Source organism: Apteryx mantelli, chromosome 3 (genome assembly GCF_036417845.1).
Source record: "Apteryx mantelli isolate bAptMan1 chromosome 3, bAptMan1.hap1, whole genome shotgun sequence".
NCBI classification, from domain to species: Eukaryota; Metazoa; Chordata; class Aves; order Apterygiformes; family Apterygidae; genus Apteryx; species Apteryx mantelli.
Window position 1 is genome coordinate 98778973 of NC_089980.1, and position 21587 is coordinate 98800559.

The 21587-nt window shown below is 38.4% G+C and overlaps 1 protein-coding gene across 5 annotated transcripts in view; it reads right to left on the minus strand.

The window, feature by feature from the left end:
* Positions 1–4948: 4948 nt before the first annotated feature.
* The window catches only part of ORC3 (origin recognition complex subunit 3), a 43304-nt gene continuing 26665 nt past the window's right edge, over positions 4949–21587 (minus strand). For 4 of the 5 annotated variants that reach the window (XM_013948880.2, XM_013948878.2, XM_067294010.1 and 1 more), the window contains 9 exons: positions 19258–19374; positions 18290–18369; positions 16079–16212; positions 12828–12913; positions 12266–12363; positions 11190–11331; positions 6964–7080; positions 5772–5845; positions 4949–5130 (listed from right to left, as the gene is read on the minus strand). In XM_013948880.2, coding sequence (XP_013804334.2) covers positions 5025–5130; positions 5772–5845; positions 6964–7080; positions 11190–11331; positions 12266–12363; positions 12828–12913; positions 16079–16212; positions 18290–18369; positions 19258–19374 — 954 coding nt within the window. In that variant the 3' untranslated portion in view covers positions 4949–5024. The remainder of the gene's footprint in view (positions 5131–5771; positions 5846–6963; positions 7081–11189; positions 11332–12265; positions 12364–12827; positions 12914–16078; positions 16213–18289; positions 18370–19257; positions 19375–21587) is intronic. The other variant, XM_013948879.2, reaches the window with a different exon arrangement.

Below are 21587 nucleotides of genomic sequence, written 5' to 3' on the forward strand. Positions count from 1 at the left end.
CGATTCCCAGCATCCTGATGCATCTCCTGTAGTGTGTTCTGGAAGATCCCTGTTCTGACTTGATAAAAATGTGTATATCTCTTAATGATAACCTGAGATTGGAGTAGAAGTAAGATACCAACCAGTATGATTGTCTCTGCACCTCAGCTCATCTTATCCTTTGGGACATTAAGAGCTGCTGTAAATAAAAAGTGATGTCATGTTAGCACCCACTCACTCCTGTGCGGCTCCAAATTAATACATAATAAACAGTCTTCTGCCAGATTAAATATAATGCCACCATGGGTGTTTATGTATCGTAACTATGGCACGCCTAATTTGTGCCTGTATTGAAAATGAGGTTGCATTCATCACATGACTTTTTTTTTTTTTTTTTTAATAACTGCTGCTTGTTCTGTCTTCAAACTGGCTGCTTTCCCTAATCTCAGTGCTTTTAGTGTGAATTTCTGACATGATGAATTTTCTGTGAAAGGCTTGTTCCTACAGGTGACTCTTTAAGAGGAAAACAGTTGGCTGGTTGGGTACTGTTCAAAAAATATTATATGGAATTTGGATTCCTTGAAGAGAAGGCTGGTGCTTAAAAATGTTTTGGAGAGCCTTTTCAGAAGTTTTCCAGAGGGGTTTGAGTGAAGCAGAAATGGGTAAGATTCAATAAATACTGAATTCTTTGCACTGCATGTTTTGGTGGCCACATTGAGAATCTTGTTTCCATTTATATGGAGCTGGAGTCCGTCCAGAAGCAAAGCAAGTCAAGGACAGTTGGTTTCACTCTATTAAGTTGCAATTAAAGATCTTGGTTAACCTATTTTTAAGCTATCAGGATGTAAATTCTTTTCAAGCAGATCTGTTATTGTAAACTTAAAAAGCAGCAGATACATCCTGACAGACTGCACATGTTGATTCTTATGACTAGGTATGAAAGGGTATAACTGTAATATTACTCAGCATTTTTCAAGGCTGAAAAGGAAAGAGTTTCAAGCAATTCTGTGTGCTGATGCTTGAGCTCTGCCTATGAGTAACTCTTGTACTGATCTCTGAAAAGCAGCAAAACTGTTATCAGATTCTAGTTAGCATCTGTGTTTTGTGACAGCTCGCTCCATTTGCAAGTTGGGAAGTGCAAAGGATTACCTGTATGATCCACAGCAGGGAGGAAGAAAAATGAGGCTGATAATGTATTATGAGTTTATGCTCTTGTTCTGAATCAGTGCTATGACCTTTGTATTGGAAGGAATTAAACACTTTTACCATTTCTGAAATTCTCTGAGATGAAAAATGTGAGGAAGAATGTTTGGCTCTAATACAGGTATCTGGTTTATTTTTACACTTCACTGCTGTTGTAGGATCCCTGAATTTTTCAAAGTTCATCTTAAAGGACCAAATTCTCAAGTCCTTTTTTGGTATCTGAAGCCAGTAGTGTAAAGAGGTGTCAAAGAGTAGCAGAATATTTTATCGATAATACAGAAAATTGGTGTACTACTTAAACAATAGATAACTTATTTTCAGGTGTAATTTTTAACAGCAGTTTTGCTGGAATATATGGGTCTTGAAAAACAATATAATTATTAATTCAGAGGTGAGACTTTACATTCTTACAGTTTCAGGCCTAGTACCACACTATAAACATTTGGGGGAGCTTTTTTGTCATGTTCACTTTTCATGAACATTGCAGACAGGGGAGTTTTCTTGGAATAACTGCAGAAGACATTATTACTAGGCAGACAGTTGTAGAAACTAAAATTTAAAGTTATGTGTGCATTTGTGCTTATGTAGGTAAGGCCTACCGTATGTATACTTCTGCTATGGCATGCTAGGTGAATTTGGGGTATTTACACCATCAGTAGTAAAAGCATATGAAGGGCCAAATAAATGCTAAATTCATAAGCAGATTACCTGTAAGCAGAAAGCTCAGTGTTCAAATTCTAGCGATAGAACTTCATCCAAGGAGAAAAAGCACCATGTGACACTTAAGAGATCTGAAATATCTCTGCTCTTACAGAAGTTGATGCAAAATTCTGCAATGTTAAACTCTTCTCAGGCAGTTAGGACTGAGACAATTCTAGCCTCTAAAGAAAAAGCAAATTAGATTTGAGATTTATGAACAGTTTTGTTTAGTTTAACTGTCCAACCCTCCTACCCTCCTTGCTCAGGAAAAATAAATTACATGACAGTCTTTACATAATTTTAGACTAGTATTTTGCTGTTACAATTTATGAGGTGCCAAGTACAGAACTAAGGATTTGATCCTGAGAAACCATGTATCACATAGTAAATATAAGTGATGTTAAGCTTCAAAGTTTGCATTATTGGTTAAATGGGGGGGGGAGCTAGTAACTATTTATTTTACTTATTTTTAATGCTGTCTGCTCCTTTTAATAGCTTAAAAGCCACATGCTGTTGAGGCTTGCTCCTCTTATTTCCAAATATTTTATCCATAAAAGGTCTAAAAGTTACAGTTGGAATGCTGGCTTATCTTGCATCTGGGGGGGGTAGGAAGGGGGTAGAGGACAGGTGTGCAGAGCAGTTGGCTGCATGTGCTCTTGTTGAACACTGAGGTATTTGGCTGTTTTGCTCTTTCTTTACTTTTTCAGGTGTATTTACAACATAAATAGGTCAGGTTCAGAAAAGAGAGTCTATGGAGCTGTACTGAAATTTCTCATTTTCCTCTTTATACAATTTATTGTAAGATTTCCAAGGAGCAGATACTAGGGAGTTGTCTGATTTAGATGGCTCTGGCTTGGTCTCTGGAGTTTTTTGTTTATCCCCTTGTCTTGGTACACAGAAGAGAAGAATTAGAGTTCTTTTGCAACTGCTTCACTGGGATCTTCAAAATCTTGCTCTGCTACTGCCTGAGGTTTTGTCATTACTATTTGCAATTTTTATGTTGAGGCAGTATAAAGAAAGACCAATAAACTTCTACCTCAAACTCTTAATTTGCTTTACAACATTGGAAACTGGGCCTTTTCTTAATTAAGCACAGCAGATAGTGTTACTGTGTCTTTGCCATCCAGTATCTTTGCAACTAGGGCAATCACAAAAGATATGACTAAAGCCTGTATCTTCTCTGATGGTATCTAAAAACCTAACCTATCTTATATCTGCTCCTCTGTAAATACTAAGTTCTAGGGTTGTTGTAGCAGGACTTACCCATGTCCTATATAAAGCAGATGTGCTGTAATAACTGATTCACCATTTGGAGCTCCAGGCTGCAGTTTTCTGCTGTGTTTTTTAGTGTTTTATGAGGAGTAAGTCTGAAGTTGGGGACAGCTGTGCCAATGCAACTAAGCAGAAGCATCTGGATTCTAGCAACACCTGCACAAAACAGACCATTTCCCTCAGGAAAGTCTGTAATAGTCTTATACTCAGCTGAGGCAGTCTGGGAGTTTTTCTGGAGGTAAACAGTCTTCTAGAGTAAACTGTGAGCAATTAGTATTTGTTTTTTCTTCAAGTAGGCTTTACTTTTCTTTAACTGCAACCATTTACTAAGTGATAAGACTGACTTAAGTCCCCACACACCCACCCTGCTGAAATACACATCTTGCAGCCCTCAAGGCAGTTTATCAAAGTATGACAGATATATACATTGTTCTGGAGGGAATACAGCTTTTCCCAGGGCTGGAAAACATGAACATAGGTCATCAACATACAGAGCAAATGTATTTAAAAGCTGCAGCGTAGCTTTTAAATGTCAGTTTAAAACAAACAAGCTAGTTGTTATAATGCAGCCATGTTCTTCTGCTTCCTGGAATCAGGTGTAGACTTTTCTTAACACAGCCTCTGTGTCCTTGGGAACCCAGTACTCCAGGGATGCCTGTGGATTTTCCAGCTCTTTTGCACAGCACTTTGCTTTGTTACAGTATCAGGAAGTGATCCTTGGCAGACAGTAGACAAGGAATAGCAGCAGATCGTTGGCTCCTTCCTGACTAAACACCCATTTCATGACTGCAGTTATGAGCAGCTGTGAGCCATTCCAGTCCTGTTCCTACAAACAGTACAGAACTGGTAACCTCAGGTACAGACAATGCTCCATATAAACTCAGCTGGAAGGAGCTCGCAGTGTGCACAGGGCACAAATGGCTTAGAAGATTCTGTCCATCAAAAGATTCTGTCCATCACCTAAGAGCTGTTAGATAAGTAGTGTTTTAACACTGTCAACCAACAATTGCATTATTCTCGCATAACTGTTCCCTTTGTCCTATTGTACAATACTCATCCTGAAACAGAGAAGCCATAGTTTAAACCTTACATACAGATTTTATTACCTTCTTCCAGTGCTCGAGTGCTAGCCTATGCTGACATAAATTCCACTGACAGCAAATGTGGCTAGTACTAACTAGCTAACTATAAAAAGGGAACAGTTTAAACAGTTTGAGAAGAGCAAAAGCAAAGGGCATAAATCTATCTTCAAAATTATTGTCCCTTTCTCCTCCTGAACAAGCCTTTCAGGGTTCTGTGACCAGGTCTGGTCTGTGTATAAAACACTAGTTGCTTTGAAGAGTATGCTGTTGCTGCTGAACATGGAAACTTACTATCCTTTTTAGCACAGTAGGTTGATTTATTTTTAAATCCTTATCTGGAAGGCATTTTGTAATGATGACTCAAACCCCATCAGATTATGCACAAATTAACAACATCATTGCTTCATCATTTCTGTATTTTATGTCCAATGTTCTCATTTTGGCTTGGTAGCCTGAATTATATCAATATAGTCTTAACTACCACACATCAAAGATTAAAACTGGTACAGCAAGCAGTATTTGTAACATCAGTACTAACAGAGCAGTACATTGTATATGGAGGCTGTTTTACAAAAAAAGAGGTAGCATTTTGTTAACAGTTCATCAAGGAAATCAGAATATATCTTGCAACATGCAGCCATGTTTGCATACTGAGTCAAAAAAACCAATGTTACTAAAAACTAGTTTAGTAAGAACAAAGCCATTGCACCATGTTGTAAAGAACCTGTTTATTAAAATTTTGGAGGCACACATAACATCTCTGTAGTCTTCCTTCATTAACTTGGCCGCTTAACAGCCTCCCCATGTCAACCTTGCCACATGATCAGTTTTCTGTTTGCTGGGCTTTATGAAGCCTAGGAGTTCCAGTTCTGAAACAGCTCGAATAAAACGAGCACTGGAGACTTCAGTAAAGGAAACTGCGTATGCATTTTATGACATAAATTGACGAAAACACCATTCTCTCTAGGAGGGAAGTCTGGTGGCTACAGGTTGCACAAAATGTTGAGTCGAACATTAAAAAAACATTCGAAATAAGGACAGAGCATGGCTTGCAGCCTACAGAAACACTAGTATTCAACCTAATCAATATTTCTTCTGCTACCTGAATACAGGTCCCTTGACAAGAAAATGGGAAGAGATAATTATACACATTTTGAGGTTTCATAAACACTGCCACATTCGATTTACTCACTATTCACTGTACCTCTCTTACTGCATTCCTCACACACAGCTATGTATCTGTGAGTTAAAGAGATCATTTAGTTTTGTGTTAACTACAAGCAGAACCTGTAAAAAGTGAAAGGCCTTATACTAAAGGAAAAATTAGCTTTAGCCATATAGTATATAAATATTCTTCCTGTAGTTAAACCTCCTTTTGTTACAACTATTCAGCTCTTCTCTGTGGCAGCAATACTATTATTGCTGGAGTTAGTTAGTTCTCAATGCACAGGAAGATGCATTTTAAAAATCCTGGTTCACTAATCCTGTAAGCATTTGAATGATAAATACATTTAAGAATGAAATAAGAAAGGATACTGGATGATGTCATCCACCTGGTCTGAGGCAGCTGCATTTGGTCCCTCAACTGCCATCACCACAGTTGAGAAGGCCTAGAAAGGGAAAAGCAAGACAGATTTAATACATTTCATAAACAGAGCTGCATATAAAATGATGAGCTCCAAGCTGATCATTATCACTTAGGAAGAATGAGATCTTAGAATGATGTTAGCTCCATGAGAACATCAGTTCAACAGCAGTCAAAAGAGCAAGCAAGGTTAGATATTGCCAGGGCAAGAGTACAGAATGGACGAGTTCATGGAGCAACGTTCTTTCTTTATGTGCCTGCATTTTAAATGCTGATACAGTTCTGTTCCCTGACCTGTTCTCAGGAGGAATATAGAGCTGAAAAATGTTTGCAAAGTGAGACTGTTTAGTCTGAAGATGGTAAGCAGTCTGTGAAGAGGCCTATAAAATTCTGAGTGACATGAAGAGGCTGGAGAGGGATCCACTGTCCACTTTCTTTTACAATACACAAACAAGGCAGCAATGAAGCATATTCAGAACGAGGAAAAGGAGAGGGTCCTCTGCACTGCATGTAATTAAGCTACAGAATTCCTTCCCACAGGATGCTGTGGTTGCTAAAAAATTACATTGGCAATGTAATGCAGTTATGCCTACAAAATACAGAGAAACTATTCCAATTTAGGAATTTTTAGACCTAAAACATGGTTGGTTAGCTGAGGAGTATTTGCAGAATGTATCATATATGTGCATATCCTGTTCTTATACTCTTACTGTGACCAAAAGCAGATAGAGACAGGATACTGGGCTAGAAGGACTTTGCTCTTCCCTAGCAGAAGCATTCTGCCCAAGAGCCCCACTTCAGCAACAGCACTTGCCTGTTTGTCACACAAGAGTTAAAGTAAAGGGGAAAAAGGTAGCTTTGTGAAGCATAAAATCTGATCTGCACTGAATACAAGTGAGATAAAGGCAGAAGCAAAGATCTCCATCACAGAGTAATAATGCGAGTAATAAATGATTCACAGTAGCCACAGGAAGACTATAGGCTGGTGGTCTGGAGATACTGTGTGTTCTTGTGTGGGAGGGACTGAGATATGCAATGACTTCAGCTGTCCAAAGGGGCAATGAAGAAAAGCAGACATGCAGCAAAAAAATAAGTCAGTGAAATACTGAAAGCAGTATAGGCACTGTTTGTATTGTCACATACCTCTAACCAATCAACCAGATTAATCAATCTGCCACACTCCAGGTGAAGCTTATACACTATGCATATGTCAGGGGCTTTATTAGAAATGGTTCCTCCATCACTTTTCAAAGCTCGATTCTGATGAAAAGACAGAACACAAAGGCAGTAATTTTGATCAGTTTTTAATCTTGAACAATCTCTAGGGCTAGATATCACATTACTTCAGGAAATTCACAGCTAGTTTTGCAACCAAATATTTACTGTTTGTATGTTTAATGGCAAGTTGATGGTTCAAAGAAAAAAACCCACCACAATCACCAGCAAAAAAATAAAGTATATCATTAAAAAGAAGAAAAACACAGCTACTTCAGTCCTAGTTTTCCTTGTACTATTTAAGCTTCTCTATTCTGCATTTTTTCTATTTTTCTATTCTATATTTCTATTCTACATTTTAAGCATTCTCTGTTCTAGTGGTAGTGCTTTTCTGATTAGGCTTTTCCCATTTTCCTTGCTAGTTCTATTTATGTATCAGAGAGAAATATTCTGTTCTACAGATTCAAGAAAAGAAGCCAATCATGATTTTGTCTCTGCCTTTACTACAGAGCAAACAGAAGAGTGTGTTGTTTCCCTCCCCCCACAAAAGGAAAGAGGAAGTGTTAGCATAGATCTGTAACATGTACTAAAAAGTGTAATTGCTTCTCTCACTTCAGAGTTTCATTTTTAAAAGTGTAAAAATCATTTCTCTCTGGCTTGAAAACCAGCACCTATAAGGCAAAAATCTGATTTTTCCCACATTATTCTCTGTATCAGGAAATCCAAGTCATCAGCACTGCACCATTTACTTGAGAAGTAAAAAAACCACTTGAGCTAGAAGCAAAAGTCTCTGTATTGCCGCAGCAATTTATGACATTTGACATCAGTTCATAATTCTGTTCACAGTTTTCAGTTTCCTTCACTCTAAGAAGCCAACTCTCTTAACATGAAAACAACCACTAGTCATTGCTTTCAGTTGCTACAAGTTCTTGCTAATATGGTTTTTACATGCTAGTAAAATATATCAGTTATTTTTAGGGAGTCAATAAAGCCCTAGCATGGATACCATTACAAGTAGTAAAGTGTTTCAACATAGGAAAGCAGGTTGGGCAAAGAACTCAACTTTGTTCACAGAATCTCTAGTTTACCTTTTATATACATCAATTCCTGCAAATTGTGAGATTGAGATTCATGTTTGGACTCTAGCACTTACAAGACACAGTTTTCAGAAACTCAGTCTAACAACTTGCAAGTTTATTTATTCTGTGCAAGGAACACAAAGCTGCAGACATTAGGTTAATGTCTGTCAGTTCAGTTCAGATAGTCTCCAGAAATTCACAGTAACATAGATAAATCCTCAAGATGTCACAATCCAGACATCCATCTACCAGACTATAATTTCATATACCACTGTGCAACCAGTTAGTACAGATGAAGTTACACATTCTGGCTGATCTAATGGCTCACCACTGCCCAAAGGGGTAGCTGTGCATGCCCTGCTTTCTCTTCTCTGCTCTGCTAATTCTCTTGACTCTGTGGCTTCCTACCACTCACCCTTGCACTAACTCTGGCACTGGCACTCTGACAAATGATTGTCTAAGATTGCCCACTATAAGGCTTTTTTTTTTTTTTTTTTTTTTTAAACAAAACTTAACTTGTCAATTAACAAGCTGAATTGGCTTAACAGAGGGTCCAGCAAGACATTAAGGGAAGAAAGATAGAGGGACCATGACTTTCCCCTTTTCTGAGGCAGCAAGCTGTCAGAGCTGCCCAACATATAACAAGATGCTTCACCCTAACCATGCCTTGCCTTCAAGGCCAGATCAGTTATCAAAGTTAAGGGAGAAAACTTAAAGTGCAACTGCATTCTCCTGGAACAGGTTAGGCCATAGAAATTAATATATAGCTAGACCACACGCGGATGCTGAGAATTATCCAAGAAAAATATTACTGATTGGCACTGCAGGGTCTCTGCCAGCATCTGAAAGAATTCAGGCTCACCAGTGATAACGAGGCCAAGTCTTTACAGCCTGCCCTGAAGGAGCTGCAGCTGCGTGTAGCGAAACCTCAGCTTCCGGCGGCAGCAGCACATGAGCTGCCCCAGCAGGAAATAGCTATGCCGGGGAGTGGGAAGTTGCTCTAGAACAGTCAGTTGTGAAACCACCTATACAGCACAGAGGTGCTGTTTCAGAAAGAGAAGTGAATGGGAACAACCTAAAATCTGTCCATGATGGGTTTCTTTCTCTCTCCCTTGCTCCCATTCCACCCCCCCCCCAAAAAAAAAAAAAGGCTAGGCAGAGGACATATGTTGCTCAGGATTCAACACTATTATCTTTCCTAGAGGAACAAACACTGGTATCTCCTTTCCCCGATATGAGAGCTTAATTGCAACTCAAAGATTTTTGTTTTGTATCAGTGAAAACATCTTCATGGACAGTAGGGCTCATTTCTTGAGCTCAAGAAACTTTTCTACCCAAGGATAAGAACACCACTCACACTACCATCTAAACCTCAGGAAGATCCAAGATTCAGATTTCTTTGTGCTGAAGGCAATACTAAGCAGTGCCTAGCTAATATACCAAGTTACAGTTTCCTGGATTTTTCAAGGGATCAGCAAATACAGAATTGCCTTTTTTGTAGGCATTTTTTTCAGTATCATCCTTGTTCACAGGCTGCTAAATAAATAACTGGGCTAGTTTCCCCTGAGAAGTGAATCACATGTTTAATCATTTGCTGGTACTCCACTGAAGCAGATCCTTTTCTACCCCAGCCTTCTGGTAGGAATAGCTCCAGAGAACTTTGTTCTGGTCACGTCCCAGGAAAGCACAAGCCATGCAGAAGTCATGGATACTGTTCAGAAAAATATTTCTTTGACTCATGTGGATTAAAATGCTAGCAAAGTACTGCTGCTATTAGAAACTATGCCAAAACCTCCAGCATTTACTCAAATAGCATCAGAACCATGTTAAAAGAAGTCAAAGAACAAAGTGAAGGATGACAGAGATAAAGGGCTTTAAGTCAACTTGTTAAAGAGAATACTCACTAAACACGTTAGTAGCTAGATTTTGCTAGTTCTCCTAAACGATATCTTTACAGGTTTCATAAAAGATAAATTACTGAGCTTCATATTAGGTCAATTTAACGGTAGCCTGCTAAATAACTACTGTTTTTACAAATAAGCTCTTCACTTCAAGTGGTTTTTAGAAATTATGCCTATACACACCAAAACTGACAACCCTCATTCAAATAAAGAGAGGAGGCATGATACCAACAAACCCAATACAAATTGGGATGTAGATTGCAAAGACTGATCTTTATCAAGTATGGTTCCTGATAATTAAATGTTGGCTTTGACTCAAACTCACACACAGCTATAACCAAAATTTTCTTCAAAAGTATGGTCACGCTATTAAGGGAAGTATTAGGGCATAAGGATGACTCCAAGTAGCATCTACTATCAAGGACAAAACAGAAATGTATGTTCACTTCTTCTAAATCCTGCTCCATTCCTTTCTTTTTTTCCAGACATCCTGAGAATTTGATATATGCAAGAAGTAGAAAAAGGTCTGCTCCCCCTGCTTCTAGATAAGGTACAGGTCAAACTAACAGAATCAATGACAGTCCTTTTCTTGGACTAAGAAAGGACAGGATGTCAAGACACAGATATTAAAATAAATGTTTAGCGCCCCCCCCCCCAACAAAACACACCTTCATTTAAATATGCTTGTTTTTAATTTATTGCAAGTTTCACCACTCTGCCTGAACAGAGCCTCCACCATACAAGTCCACACAGTGAGGACTAAACACCAGTCCTGTAAAGGTAAAGTCCCTGAAAAGAGCCATAGACACTTTTTTCCCCCCACCCCCCACCCTGTCAACACAGTCATCCCGTTCATAATGGAAGACAAAAAGGCTTTTCTGCTATGTCTACAGAAAGGGGCGGGGGGGGGGGGGGAGGAGATCACAACTAGAACAAGCTCTGGAAAACAGCTTTCCCATCCAAAACTCTTTCCATAATCAGCTTCTTCCTTGCAGCCAGACTAGCTCTTCACAAAGTCCCCAGTTGCTTATCAACAGCAACTTGCTGGTTCCCTGCAAAACAGTTGAATGTGTGCCAAGCTTCATGAAACAGCAAAACGAAGACAGGCATATCATCCTCATGTGCAGCCTTAAGGAACTGCTCCAGCACCACAAACAATTCACTTGTTTCTTACCTTCAAGTAGCAGTATGGGTTATTCAAAGCTGTGTGAAGTGCAATCCTTGGGGCAGCATTCAAGTGCTCACGGAGAGCACTGGCTGTGTTGAAATACATTATCTCATGCAGAGTCTTGTGGTCTGCAGGAACAAGGTAATTTCTGAAAAAGCAACATGGGGGATGGGGGGAGAGGAAGGGGATACAAGACACAAGCATTACCTTAAGGAAAATAACAGTACTGTACTGCAGCGAGAAGACTGCAAGAATGTTATGTTTCTCAACCAGTGCAGACAAATCTCTAGAAAACAGATAAACAGCGCTGAAATCAGCTTCTAAGCAGGGAAGTTAGTGATCATCAACTCTACCTCTTACGGATTTAACTTAGAGCTCTAGTTGGGCCAGTGACAAATTTGAAAATAGGGGCAGCAAGCTGAAACACTAACACCAGTCAATTTCCTCTACTCAACAGATCTTATTTATTCTTCTTGAAGTCTCCTAATGAGTCTCTGCTCATCTTTGTCTTCATATTTGAAGCTTCCTTCTTGGCACAATCATGGTTCTGTCAGCTTTTCTGCCCCTACCCTCCCATTCTGTTCCACACTTTCAAGATCACCCCAAGGCCATATATTTAAGAAGTGTCTTCATCCCTTCCCCCCCCCCCACCCCCTGCCAAGTCTTCAAATTTTCTTTGGCAGAGCTGCTTCCAAAACCCTATCTGCTATGCCTTGCTTGCTCAAACAGTTCCCAAAATGGATATCGCACTTGACATCTATACAGTTTCATAATCAAAATAGATCAGCAAAGATTAGGGTAAAAACTCTGACTTTATTTCACCACACACACTCAATCCTCCCTCAACTTTATTCCGTAACCAAAATAAATAGGTCAATTTATGTGCCAATTGCTTGTATTAATCTATGGAAGAGAGATTATTATTTTTAGAGGTCTCATCCAAGAAGGAATAGGAAGGAGAAAAGTATGCTTCATACTCTAAGGACTGACAACTTTGACAAGATTTCTTCCCCATATTAACTTGTTAGCAGCTTATGGTGTAGTATCAGACTAACGGAGAAATATAAAACAGGAACGCTCACCTTACAAGATTGTCTATAAAGTCAACAACTTCAAAACGAAGCATTTCAAACTTTGTCAGTTTCTTAGATCGCCTTGATTCCTTCAACTCCAACAAGGTCTTTAAAAAAAAGTGGTGCATAAAGCTACATGGGAGGTAGTTATTCTTTGGAGAACACAAGCTATATGTTTAATATGAATAATTATTTTTTCCTGGCATGCCTTCCCTGATGATGTTGGAAGCTGTGATTTTGCAGTTATTTCTATTTAGGCCAGTGTTTTCAGTCCTCAAACTGGTAGGAGTTAGGGAAATTCTTTGAGCCTCAGGCTTGGAGAAATAAGAATTAGGCAGGATGTGTAATTTGCAAGTTACATAAGAAGAAAGCTCCTAATCTGCATTTTGAAATCCTAGTTTATTTCAGTTATTTTCTATCATTTTCTGTGTGTCAGGTGGGCCTGACATGCATACGTGGTATTTATTCATTCATTTTTAGGATGAGTTACTTATACACATCCTTTATTCAGAACTCCAGCAAGCAGGGAAGACCTAACCATGGACAGCTGTAAAGCCTACACAAGCCTGACCTTCTGAAGGTGATAAAGGTCTGTCTTCTTCTGGAGCTCCTTTTGTGACGATACGGATTCACCTCGTTCTTGGCAAGCTCCTGCTACTAGAATAAAACTCATGTTTGCTATGTGGAATAAACTTTTCCCGAGTACCTATATAAACCCATTAACCCAAGGAAACTGAGAACTGTTCAGTTACTTGTTCACACAGGATGAATATCCAAGCACAGGCTGCTATTAAGCAGATAAATGATTGCTAAAAATAAACAAACAACCCCCCCGCACAAACCAAGAGTAGCTTTAAAATAAACAAACAACAAACAAACCAGTAATTAAATAACTGAAGCAATTCACACATGAGCAAAGATCCAGCACTAGCCCTGCACATCACTTGAATTCCACTTATGTCATCCTGGGTCATATTCTCAACATTTGTATATTTGCAGATTAGTACCAGATGATATTGATGCTTTGTGAGTATTCAAGAAGTCACATGTACAATTTATTTCATTAAAAAAAAAAAAAAAAGAACAAGAACAGACCAAAAGTCTGCTACACTATTTAATTGCCCAGTTTTATTCTCAGCTTAATTTATACCAAAATTTTTATTTTCATAGCCATATAGTTTGTTGGTCAATTACGACACCAATACTTAAAAATCACTAAGTATAAAGAAATAAACAAAACCCCCCAAAGCACAATCAGTGCTAAGCTGAGTGATAAAGACCGTTTCCTAATCAAAATCAGAACAAAAAGTAACTAGACTTCTTGCCTTACTTATGAAGATAATAAGATGGAGATTCCATCTACAGAGCACAGGTAAAGCTCTGATCAGCAGAAACAATCACAATATATGAAAGCTGTTTGTTGACCTATACAGAATGAGCAGACATTTTCAGTCTAGTGCTCTGTGTACAGGTGTCATCACCACTGAAAATCATCCATGCAATTCAATTTCAGTGTGAACAGCAAAGATCTAGCAGAAAATGGCAACAAAATTATCCCTTTCTATTCTATCATTGGTATTTCAAAATATATCAGTGAATAGCGTAGGACTGAAAACTGTTGCCTAGCTTCAATGTAGCACAATCCTGATTTTATTACGACCTTGCAGTCTTGATTCATTTTAGTAATTCCCAAATCTAGAGGAAAAAAACCCTAACTGTAGGATAACTTCAGCTTTTATTGAAAAATAGGAAAATATTATGTTCTAGTCCACAATATGAAGTAAGTCCACCCTAAAAGCTCTTAAACAGTACTAAAACAAGACTCAACATCTTTAAATATACAAAGGCAACCTCATTTTTGCTCCTATTCACAATTTTCAAATATTTGATGTTGTCAACAGTATGCGTGCACACACACACGACAGCACAAGTCTTTATTAATAAAGACCTTTTGCCAACACATTCACTGTTGTGAAAGAGTAAAAGAACCTGATGCTGTCAGAGCAATTCCAATGTTGAATTGAAACAAGGTTTTAAAGATCTCAATATGAATGAATGATGAAGATTTAATAACTAGCTAAGCAGATTAAAACTGAAAAATGCATCTAACATTTATAATCATATTAAAGTTTTCAAACGAGAGAACTTTCCTCTCTCCAATATTACACTGATACATGTAACTTGAGATGTTTTAAATCAAATCCTTCAGCTCACACCACACTCAACAGAAGCATATTAAGCATATTTTGCTTCCCCAAGCTCCATGTTTTGATTTCTTTAATTTATTAGGCATTCTTGGGAAGGTTTTTGTTTTAAGTTTGAAAAGCAGATTTTGGGCTATCCCTTTACTCTAAGGGGTTCTGAAGGAGATTTTGGTACATAACATTTTTTCCACAGACTTCTGAAAACTTCCGCTAAAGGTCAACACAACAACAGAAACATACAGGAAGAAGTCACTTCACTCAGCAATCTATTCATTTAAATTTTATCTTAATTTTTCCTTCTTACTTTTTCATTACACCCTCAAGTCCCTCTGAAAACAGACTAAAATCATTCATGAAATCACTTGGCCTTCTTTGCTTTAACAAACATCCTCAAAATCCTAATTTAAAATGAGTACTGCCTTTTTTGTTTTGTAGTTCTGCATGTCACTAACTTTTTTAAAAAGGTTTTCCATCATAGTTCAGATTCTTCAGTACTGGTATCTTTGCTGACATATATAGCCTTTTCAAAGCAATCACCATGTTCCTGTACCACGGTGGTGATATTACTACATCTGTTTACAGATACGTAGTACAGATAAGTAACAATATCATTTGTTCTATAGATTTATACTACCTAACAGCTATCTCGCTTGCTTTCTGTTACTGAAGTTATATAGTGATTCAAGTTGTAAGGAATTCTTCTAAATAAGCCTCAATTATCCCAGAGTGCTACATGACTACTTTTAATACCAGACTGCATTTGGTGGCTTATTGCCTACTTGTCTAAATATAGGCTAGCAACCACAGCCAACAATGAACTTCATTTAATACACATAAATCAGACCAGGTGATAGCTACTTTGTTTTCAAAATATAAAGGCGGGGCAGCACTTAATCCAAGGGAAGTCACTTTCAAAAGAAATATGGCTGTTTCTGTAAACCAGCCACTGAAAGTAATAAAGGCTGTTGCTCTTCTGCTTTCTTAAAACTTTCCAATTCATCCCCTACAGTGGTTTAACAAGTCACAGCATGTCAGCAGAGCTCTGACAAGTGATGTTGTGTGTGCACTCTTAGCACATATTAAGCGTAGCTTAAACAGCTTCAGGATTTATACAAGTATGCTTTACTTTCTAACAGTCAGTTGCCACAGCACAGCTGTTGCACAGAATCCTTGAGAGCTAGGGGGTCCTAACTCTTAGCTGAATCTGACTGAAGGTACAGGTGAAAATCTTTATATACATTCAGATTCAATATCATAAGAAAGTCTGCTCCTATTAATATTTCAAGATCTGTTTTTATTTGTTACATATTTTTAATGATTGCAGCATCTGGTAAAATGCTCAAAAATAACGTATGACAGAATTAGTAGGTAACGTTTGCTGATCTGTCCAATTTCTTGTCTTACATTAGTCTTCTGTACTAGAAAAAGCATGAACCATGTATCAGTAAAGCATATAAGCATTTCCTGGTTTTGTGCATGTACTTAAAGACAATCTTGAAATATCGAAGGGTCAATAAAACCCTTAGATTTTTTTGATAGGGAAAGTGATATCCATTGGTCAGATTGCAGATTATTTTAAAGCTGTTTTATAATGGGTTGTATGATAACACACACTTACCTTCCAGTTTCTGAAACTGGGTCAAGAACTCCTTCAACTTCTCTACTACCTTATCAAATTCTTTTCCAGAAGATGATGCAAAAATCTCCACACACTTTTGAAGCATGGTTACCAAGTCAGACTTATTCAACATCCTAAAAAACACAATTGTTGGCTGAAGATGAAATATAGTATTTTTTGAAATGCTTAGCAGGAAAAAAAAAAGTTTTAATAATTTGAAAAACTCCCTTTAAAAAGAGAAAATAACCTCCAAGATTTCTTCAAGCATTAAGTCTTGCTGAAATATCTTTTTCCTTGCTGTCATTAACTAAACATCTATCTTACGATCAGATTAATTGCCCTTTAAAGCTCATACACCCTCCCCCTCCCCATAATACTTTTTAGACCCTACACAGCTAGCTTAAAGTAGAATAACTACTTTTTTAGGAAGCCCAAGTTAGATCAGCTGAAACACCATCTTCGGAGAGAGCTCTTTTAGCAGAGTACAAGGGATAAAAGGCAGTCCAAGGAAAAGCTGAGGTAAACTAAAAGAAAGGAACTCTTGTCAACAACTGTAAACATCATGTTCAAACCTAATTCATGAAAGGCAGAAGAATCAGTTAAAAAAAATAAAAAAGGAGAAATAAGCTGATCAGGAGCTTTTCTTTTTTCTTTTTTTACTTCTTAAATACAAGGAAAAAGAGGGACTCCAGTTAAAAAAAAAAAAGGGGGGGGGGAAGGGGAAGGATGAGCATAACGAGTATCAATTGGTGATGGGGTCACTGGGAAGGAGGGGGGGGAAGAGTTATCTATTAAAGAAATCACCCTGGTCACTGGCTTTTTACCAGAAGTTCCCTGCAGTGCAAGTCAGTACAAGAAAAAAAGCAAGGAGATGAACAGACAAGAAGAATAAAGGGGGAGTCAAGACAGAAGTTAATGGTAGCATTAACCTTGAGATAGGAGAAGTATAAGGGTTCAGAGCGGAAGAAAGTTAAACGAACATAGGAGAAGCAAAAGGAGAGGAAAAAGTGCCTGAGAGTTATTAGAGATGGTAGAACAGACAGCGCAGGAAAGCACAATGACACATTTGTGGGCAAGGGCTGATGGGTGATTGAGTGATGTCAAGATTCAGGAGAGTAAAAAAGAACTCAGAAGAAATGATGCAGAAATGACAATTCAAGAAAGTAACCCTTTTACAGGGATGAATGTTAAAAAAAAAAAAAAGAAGAAAAGAAAAAAAAAAAAGGTGACGTGGCAGTACAGGAGAACAACTCCGTATGACAAAGGTACAGTTTGGGGAATATGTTTCCTTATGTATGAGAGCCCAGAAGGTCATCCTCCTCCTTCCATGGACATGTTTTTTCCATTCAATTTTACTGTCAGAGACATTAAACCTCACATACTCAGAGACTGAAGAGGCAGTTACTGTAATGCTGTTGTATCAGCTCTTTGTATGCCAGAACCAATGTATTATTTGAATGGATGCATGAAGTAGTCATCTGTCATGATAAAGCATGTGTTAAAGTTTGTAGCTGTAACATTACAATTGAAGGGTTTTCCGTTAAGAAAATTGTCTGAGATGACTTTTATATTTTAACACTGACAGACAACACTAGTGTAGGTTCTCCTAAAGTCCTAAGCTCACAATAGCAGCAGCAATTAACCCACCGTGGTACGTACCGGTAGGCAAGTTTGTAGAGAAAAAAATAAAACAAAAAGGACAGTAAAATAAATAAGACCTCAGCTATTCATTTGGAACAGATTATAATTTTCAAAACAGGGCAAAATTTAGGCCAACAAGAACTAATAATTTGACTGATAAACTGTTAATAAAAAGGGTTTTATAAAAACACAGATCTTCTTTCATTTTATATATTTTTGTGCTAACATAATCACATTTTAAAAGATATTTAAGAATTGTTTTTTAAAGCAGTTTGCCAAAGTCCAACTGATGTTCTCACTCAGGCAAAACAACCTCAATGGTTTCAACAGAATTAATCAGGGCATAAGAGATATTAGAATCTGGTTGGGTTCCACTGAAAAGAGTTGAAATACAAATAAAAACAGCAGTCAATTATACTTGCAAACAATCCTACAATTAGCTGCAAAGCTTCCAAACAGACAGTGTTTTCACTTTAAAGTTCTAGAACAACAGATGACTGATATTCTACCTGCCTACAGTAGTATTAAAATAAAATGGAAAAGTGAAGAAAAAAAAAAAAAAAGATTCACCTTGCTAGCTGAAGAGATGACTCATATTCCTCTGTCTCCCACACTCTGTTTTCCAAACATGCACAGTGCAGCTCCCTGATCTGTTACCCAGCAGGTAAAGAAAGGACAACATGTTTTTACAAACAAAGCAATGGGCAACTCTTAACAAAAAGCTTTTCAAAGTAATAAGCAATTCCTTTGGAGCTTGTTTCCTAGAGATGCAGAATGACTGCAATAGAAATTGAGAACATTTAGTATCTTGCTGAACTGAATTCTCAATGTAGCTGGATTGGTTGTGTTGCTCTGCACCAGGTTTCAAATAATGGACACTCAGATGAAGATAAATTCAAAGGCCAGAAAATAACTCAAATCAAAAGCCCCAATTCAGACACCTTTTTATTCTCAAATACTGCACAGTTCACACTGATTTTACAGTTAGGGACAAACTCTAATAACAGTGTGTAATACATTGAAAATTAACAGACAAGTGAACAGGCATAGAATATACTGTTCTGTTAATGGAAGAAGAAATTGCTTAGTATGAGAAGGTGGATTTAATGACCTAAGAGCAATCTGGCTATCAAGAGCAATTATCACTGTTCCCTTACTATCATTTTATTCTGTATAGAAGGTTGCTGAATCTCAGTCTCATCATCTGAATTTGACTAACAAGCTGATAGGTGGTAGTAAGGGTATAGGTAGTCTGCAATGCATTCAGAAAATTCCAGATATGGGAAAGTCAACCTGCAGAAACTCTTGCTGATCTGTGCATCTGCTGCCTCCTACAAATTCTCTGCGACTGAATGAGAACAAGGTACGATCCATGCCACTGAAGAAACTCATGCTGTTCCCCTGCCCATAATAAGAATACATCTGCCTCTATTTGGGAGGTAGGGAACAAGCAGCAGAACAGTAGAAAAAGAGTACTGAGATGTCATACTCTGAAACAAAAATCCATGCTTCACTCAAATGGAGTAACAATACTTCACCTGTTTGCCCAAAGGATACTTTGGAAGAGAAGATGTGAAAACATGAAGGCACCTCAGAACTGGAACATAATTTTCATGGTAAACATGCAAGTCCTCCAGTAACTTCTGTATTACTTCCTATGGTAACAGAATTGTTTTAAGTCATTCTGACATTCATTTACTTAAAATTATCACACAGTACCTAAAATGACTCTGAAGTTCTATCTGGTGTGCTGTGATTTAAATTACTAGTGTGAATTTAAGACTACTATGCAGAAAAGCTTTATTTCAACAGTTCACTGTAAACATATTACATATTTTTTAACTTTACTTTCTTCCTCTATCTTACTGGAAAATTGTCATTCATTAGTATTATTATTTTCAACTGTATTTAGCCTTTGCATTTGGTATTTCTAAAAATAAGATGACAGACCACACCTCTGATATGTATTGAGGAATTCTATAGCTACATTTATTCAAATCTTTTATTTGCATTTTTATATTACAAATGCATTTAAAAAATACTTCTTATATTGTGAACAACTGCTGTTTTTATTAGTTAAAAGCGTACATAAAAAGACCAGTTCATACAAAAAAATTAGTTGCCGCTTTTATGCACCCTTAATTTGACTTGTATTTGCTCACATTTGAGAACTTAAGCAAAAAAAAAATAAAAAAATCATATATTAGAAAAAATTATTAACCGTTGCTACTGAATTTACATGATTGCATCTCATTATCATGGGCCTCCCACAGATTTCAAAGGAAGCATATGTAACACACTTCAGGAAAAATCCCATTAGAAATTATTAGTATCTTTAGGTATTTTAATGTATTAAAGTATTTTGGGCTCAGTGCATTTAAGTTTCTGAATCAGATCATCTCTCACCTGACTTTAATCAAAGATTGAGAGATGAAAACAGGATTTTCTACATTTTTAACTGCCATTTTGTCAGCTCTGAGCAAATTGGTCCAAATGGAGAGAGAAAAACAAAACAAAGAAGGACTGGTGGAAGATGTGAAGGTTGGGGGCAGCCTTGGCTGCAGTGACCATGAGATGGTGGAGTTCAGGATCCTGCAAGGAGGCAGCAGGGCACCAAGTAGGATCGCAACCCTGGACTTCAGGAGAGCAAACTTTGTCCTCTTCAGGGACCTACTTGGAGGAATCCCATGGGTGAGGGCCCTGGAAGGAAGGAGTGTTCAAGAGAGTTGGTTAATATTCAAACATCACTTCCTCCAGGCTCAAGAGCGGTGCATCCCTATGAGTAGGAAGTCAAGCAAAGGAGGTAGGAGACCTGCATGGATGAGCAAGGAGCTCCTGGCAAAACTCAACCAGAAGAAGGAAGTATACAGAAAGTGGAAAGGGGGACAGGCCACTTGGGAGGAATATAGGAATGTTGTCAGAGTATGCAGGGATGTGACGAGGAAGGCTAAGGCCCGTTTGGAATTAAATCTGGCTAGAGATGTCAAGGACAACAAGAAGGGCTTCTTCAAATACATCAGCAGCAAGAGGAAGACTAGGGAAAATGTGGGCCCTTTGCTGAATGGAGTGGGTGCCCTGGTGACGAAGGATGCAGAGAAGGCAGAGTTACTGAATGCCTTCTTTGCTTCAGTCTTTACTGGTCAGGCCAGCCCTCAGGAACCCCAGACCCTGGAGGCAAGAGAGAAAGTCTGGAGAGAGGAAGACTTTCCCTTGGTGGAGGAGGAGTGGGTTAGAGATCATTTAAGCAAACTTGACACCCACAAATCCATGGGCCCTGATGGGATGCACCCACGAGTGCTGAGGGAGCTGGCGGATGTTATTGCTAAGCCACTCTCCATCATCTTTGAAAGGTCATGGAGAACAGGAGAGGTGCCCGAGGACTGGAAGAAAGCCAATGTCACCCCAGTCTTCAAAAAGGGCAAGAAGGAGGACCCAGGGAACTACAGGCCAGTCAGCCTCACCTCCATCCCTGGAAAGGTGATGGAGCAGCTCATCCTGGAAGCCATCTCCACGCATGTGGAGGAAAAGAAGGTGATCAGGAGTAGTCAGCATGGCTTCACCAAGGGGAAATCATGCCTAACCAATCTGATAGCCTTCTATGATGGAATGACTGGCTGGGTAGATGAGGGGAGAGCAGTGGATGTTGTCTGCCTTGACTTCAGCAAGGCTTTTGACACTGTCTCCCATAGCATCCTCATAGACAAGCTCAGGAAGTGTGGGTTAGATGAGTGGACAGTGAGGTGGATTGAGACCTGGCTGAATGGCAGAGCTCAGAGAGTTGTGATCAGTGGCACAGAGTCTAGTTGGAGGCCTGTAGCTAGCGGTGTCCCCCAGGGGTCAGTACTGGGTCCAGTCTTGTTCAACTTCT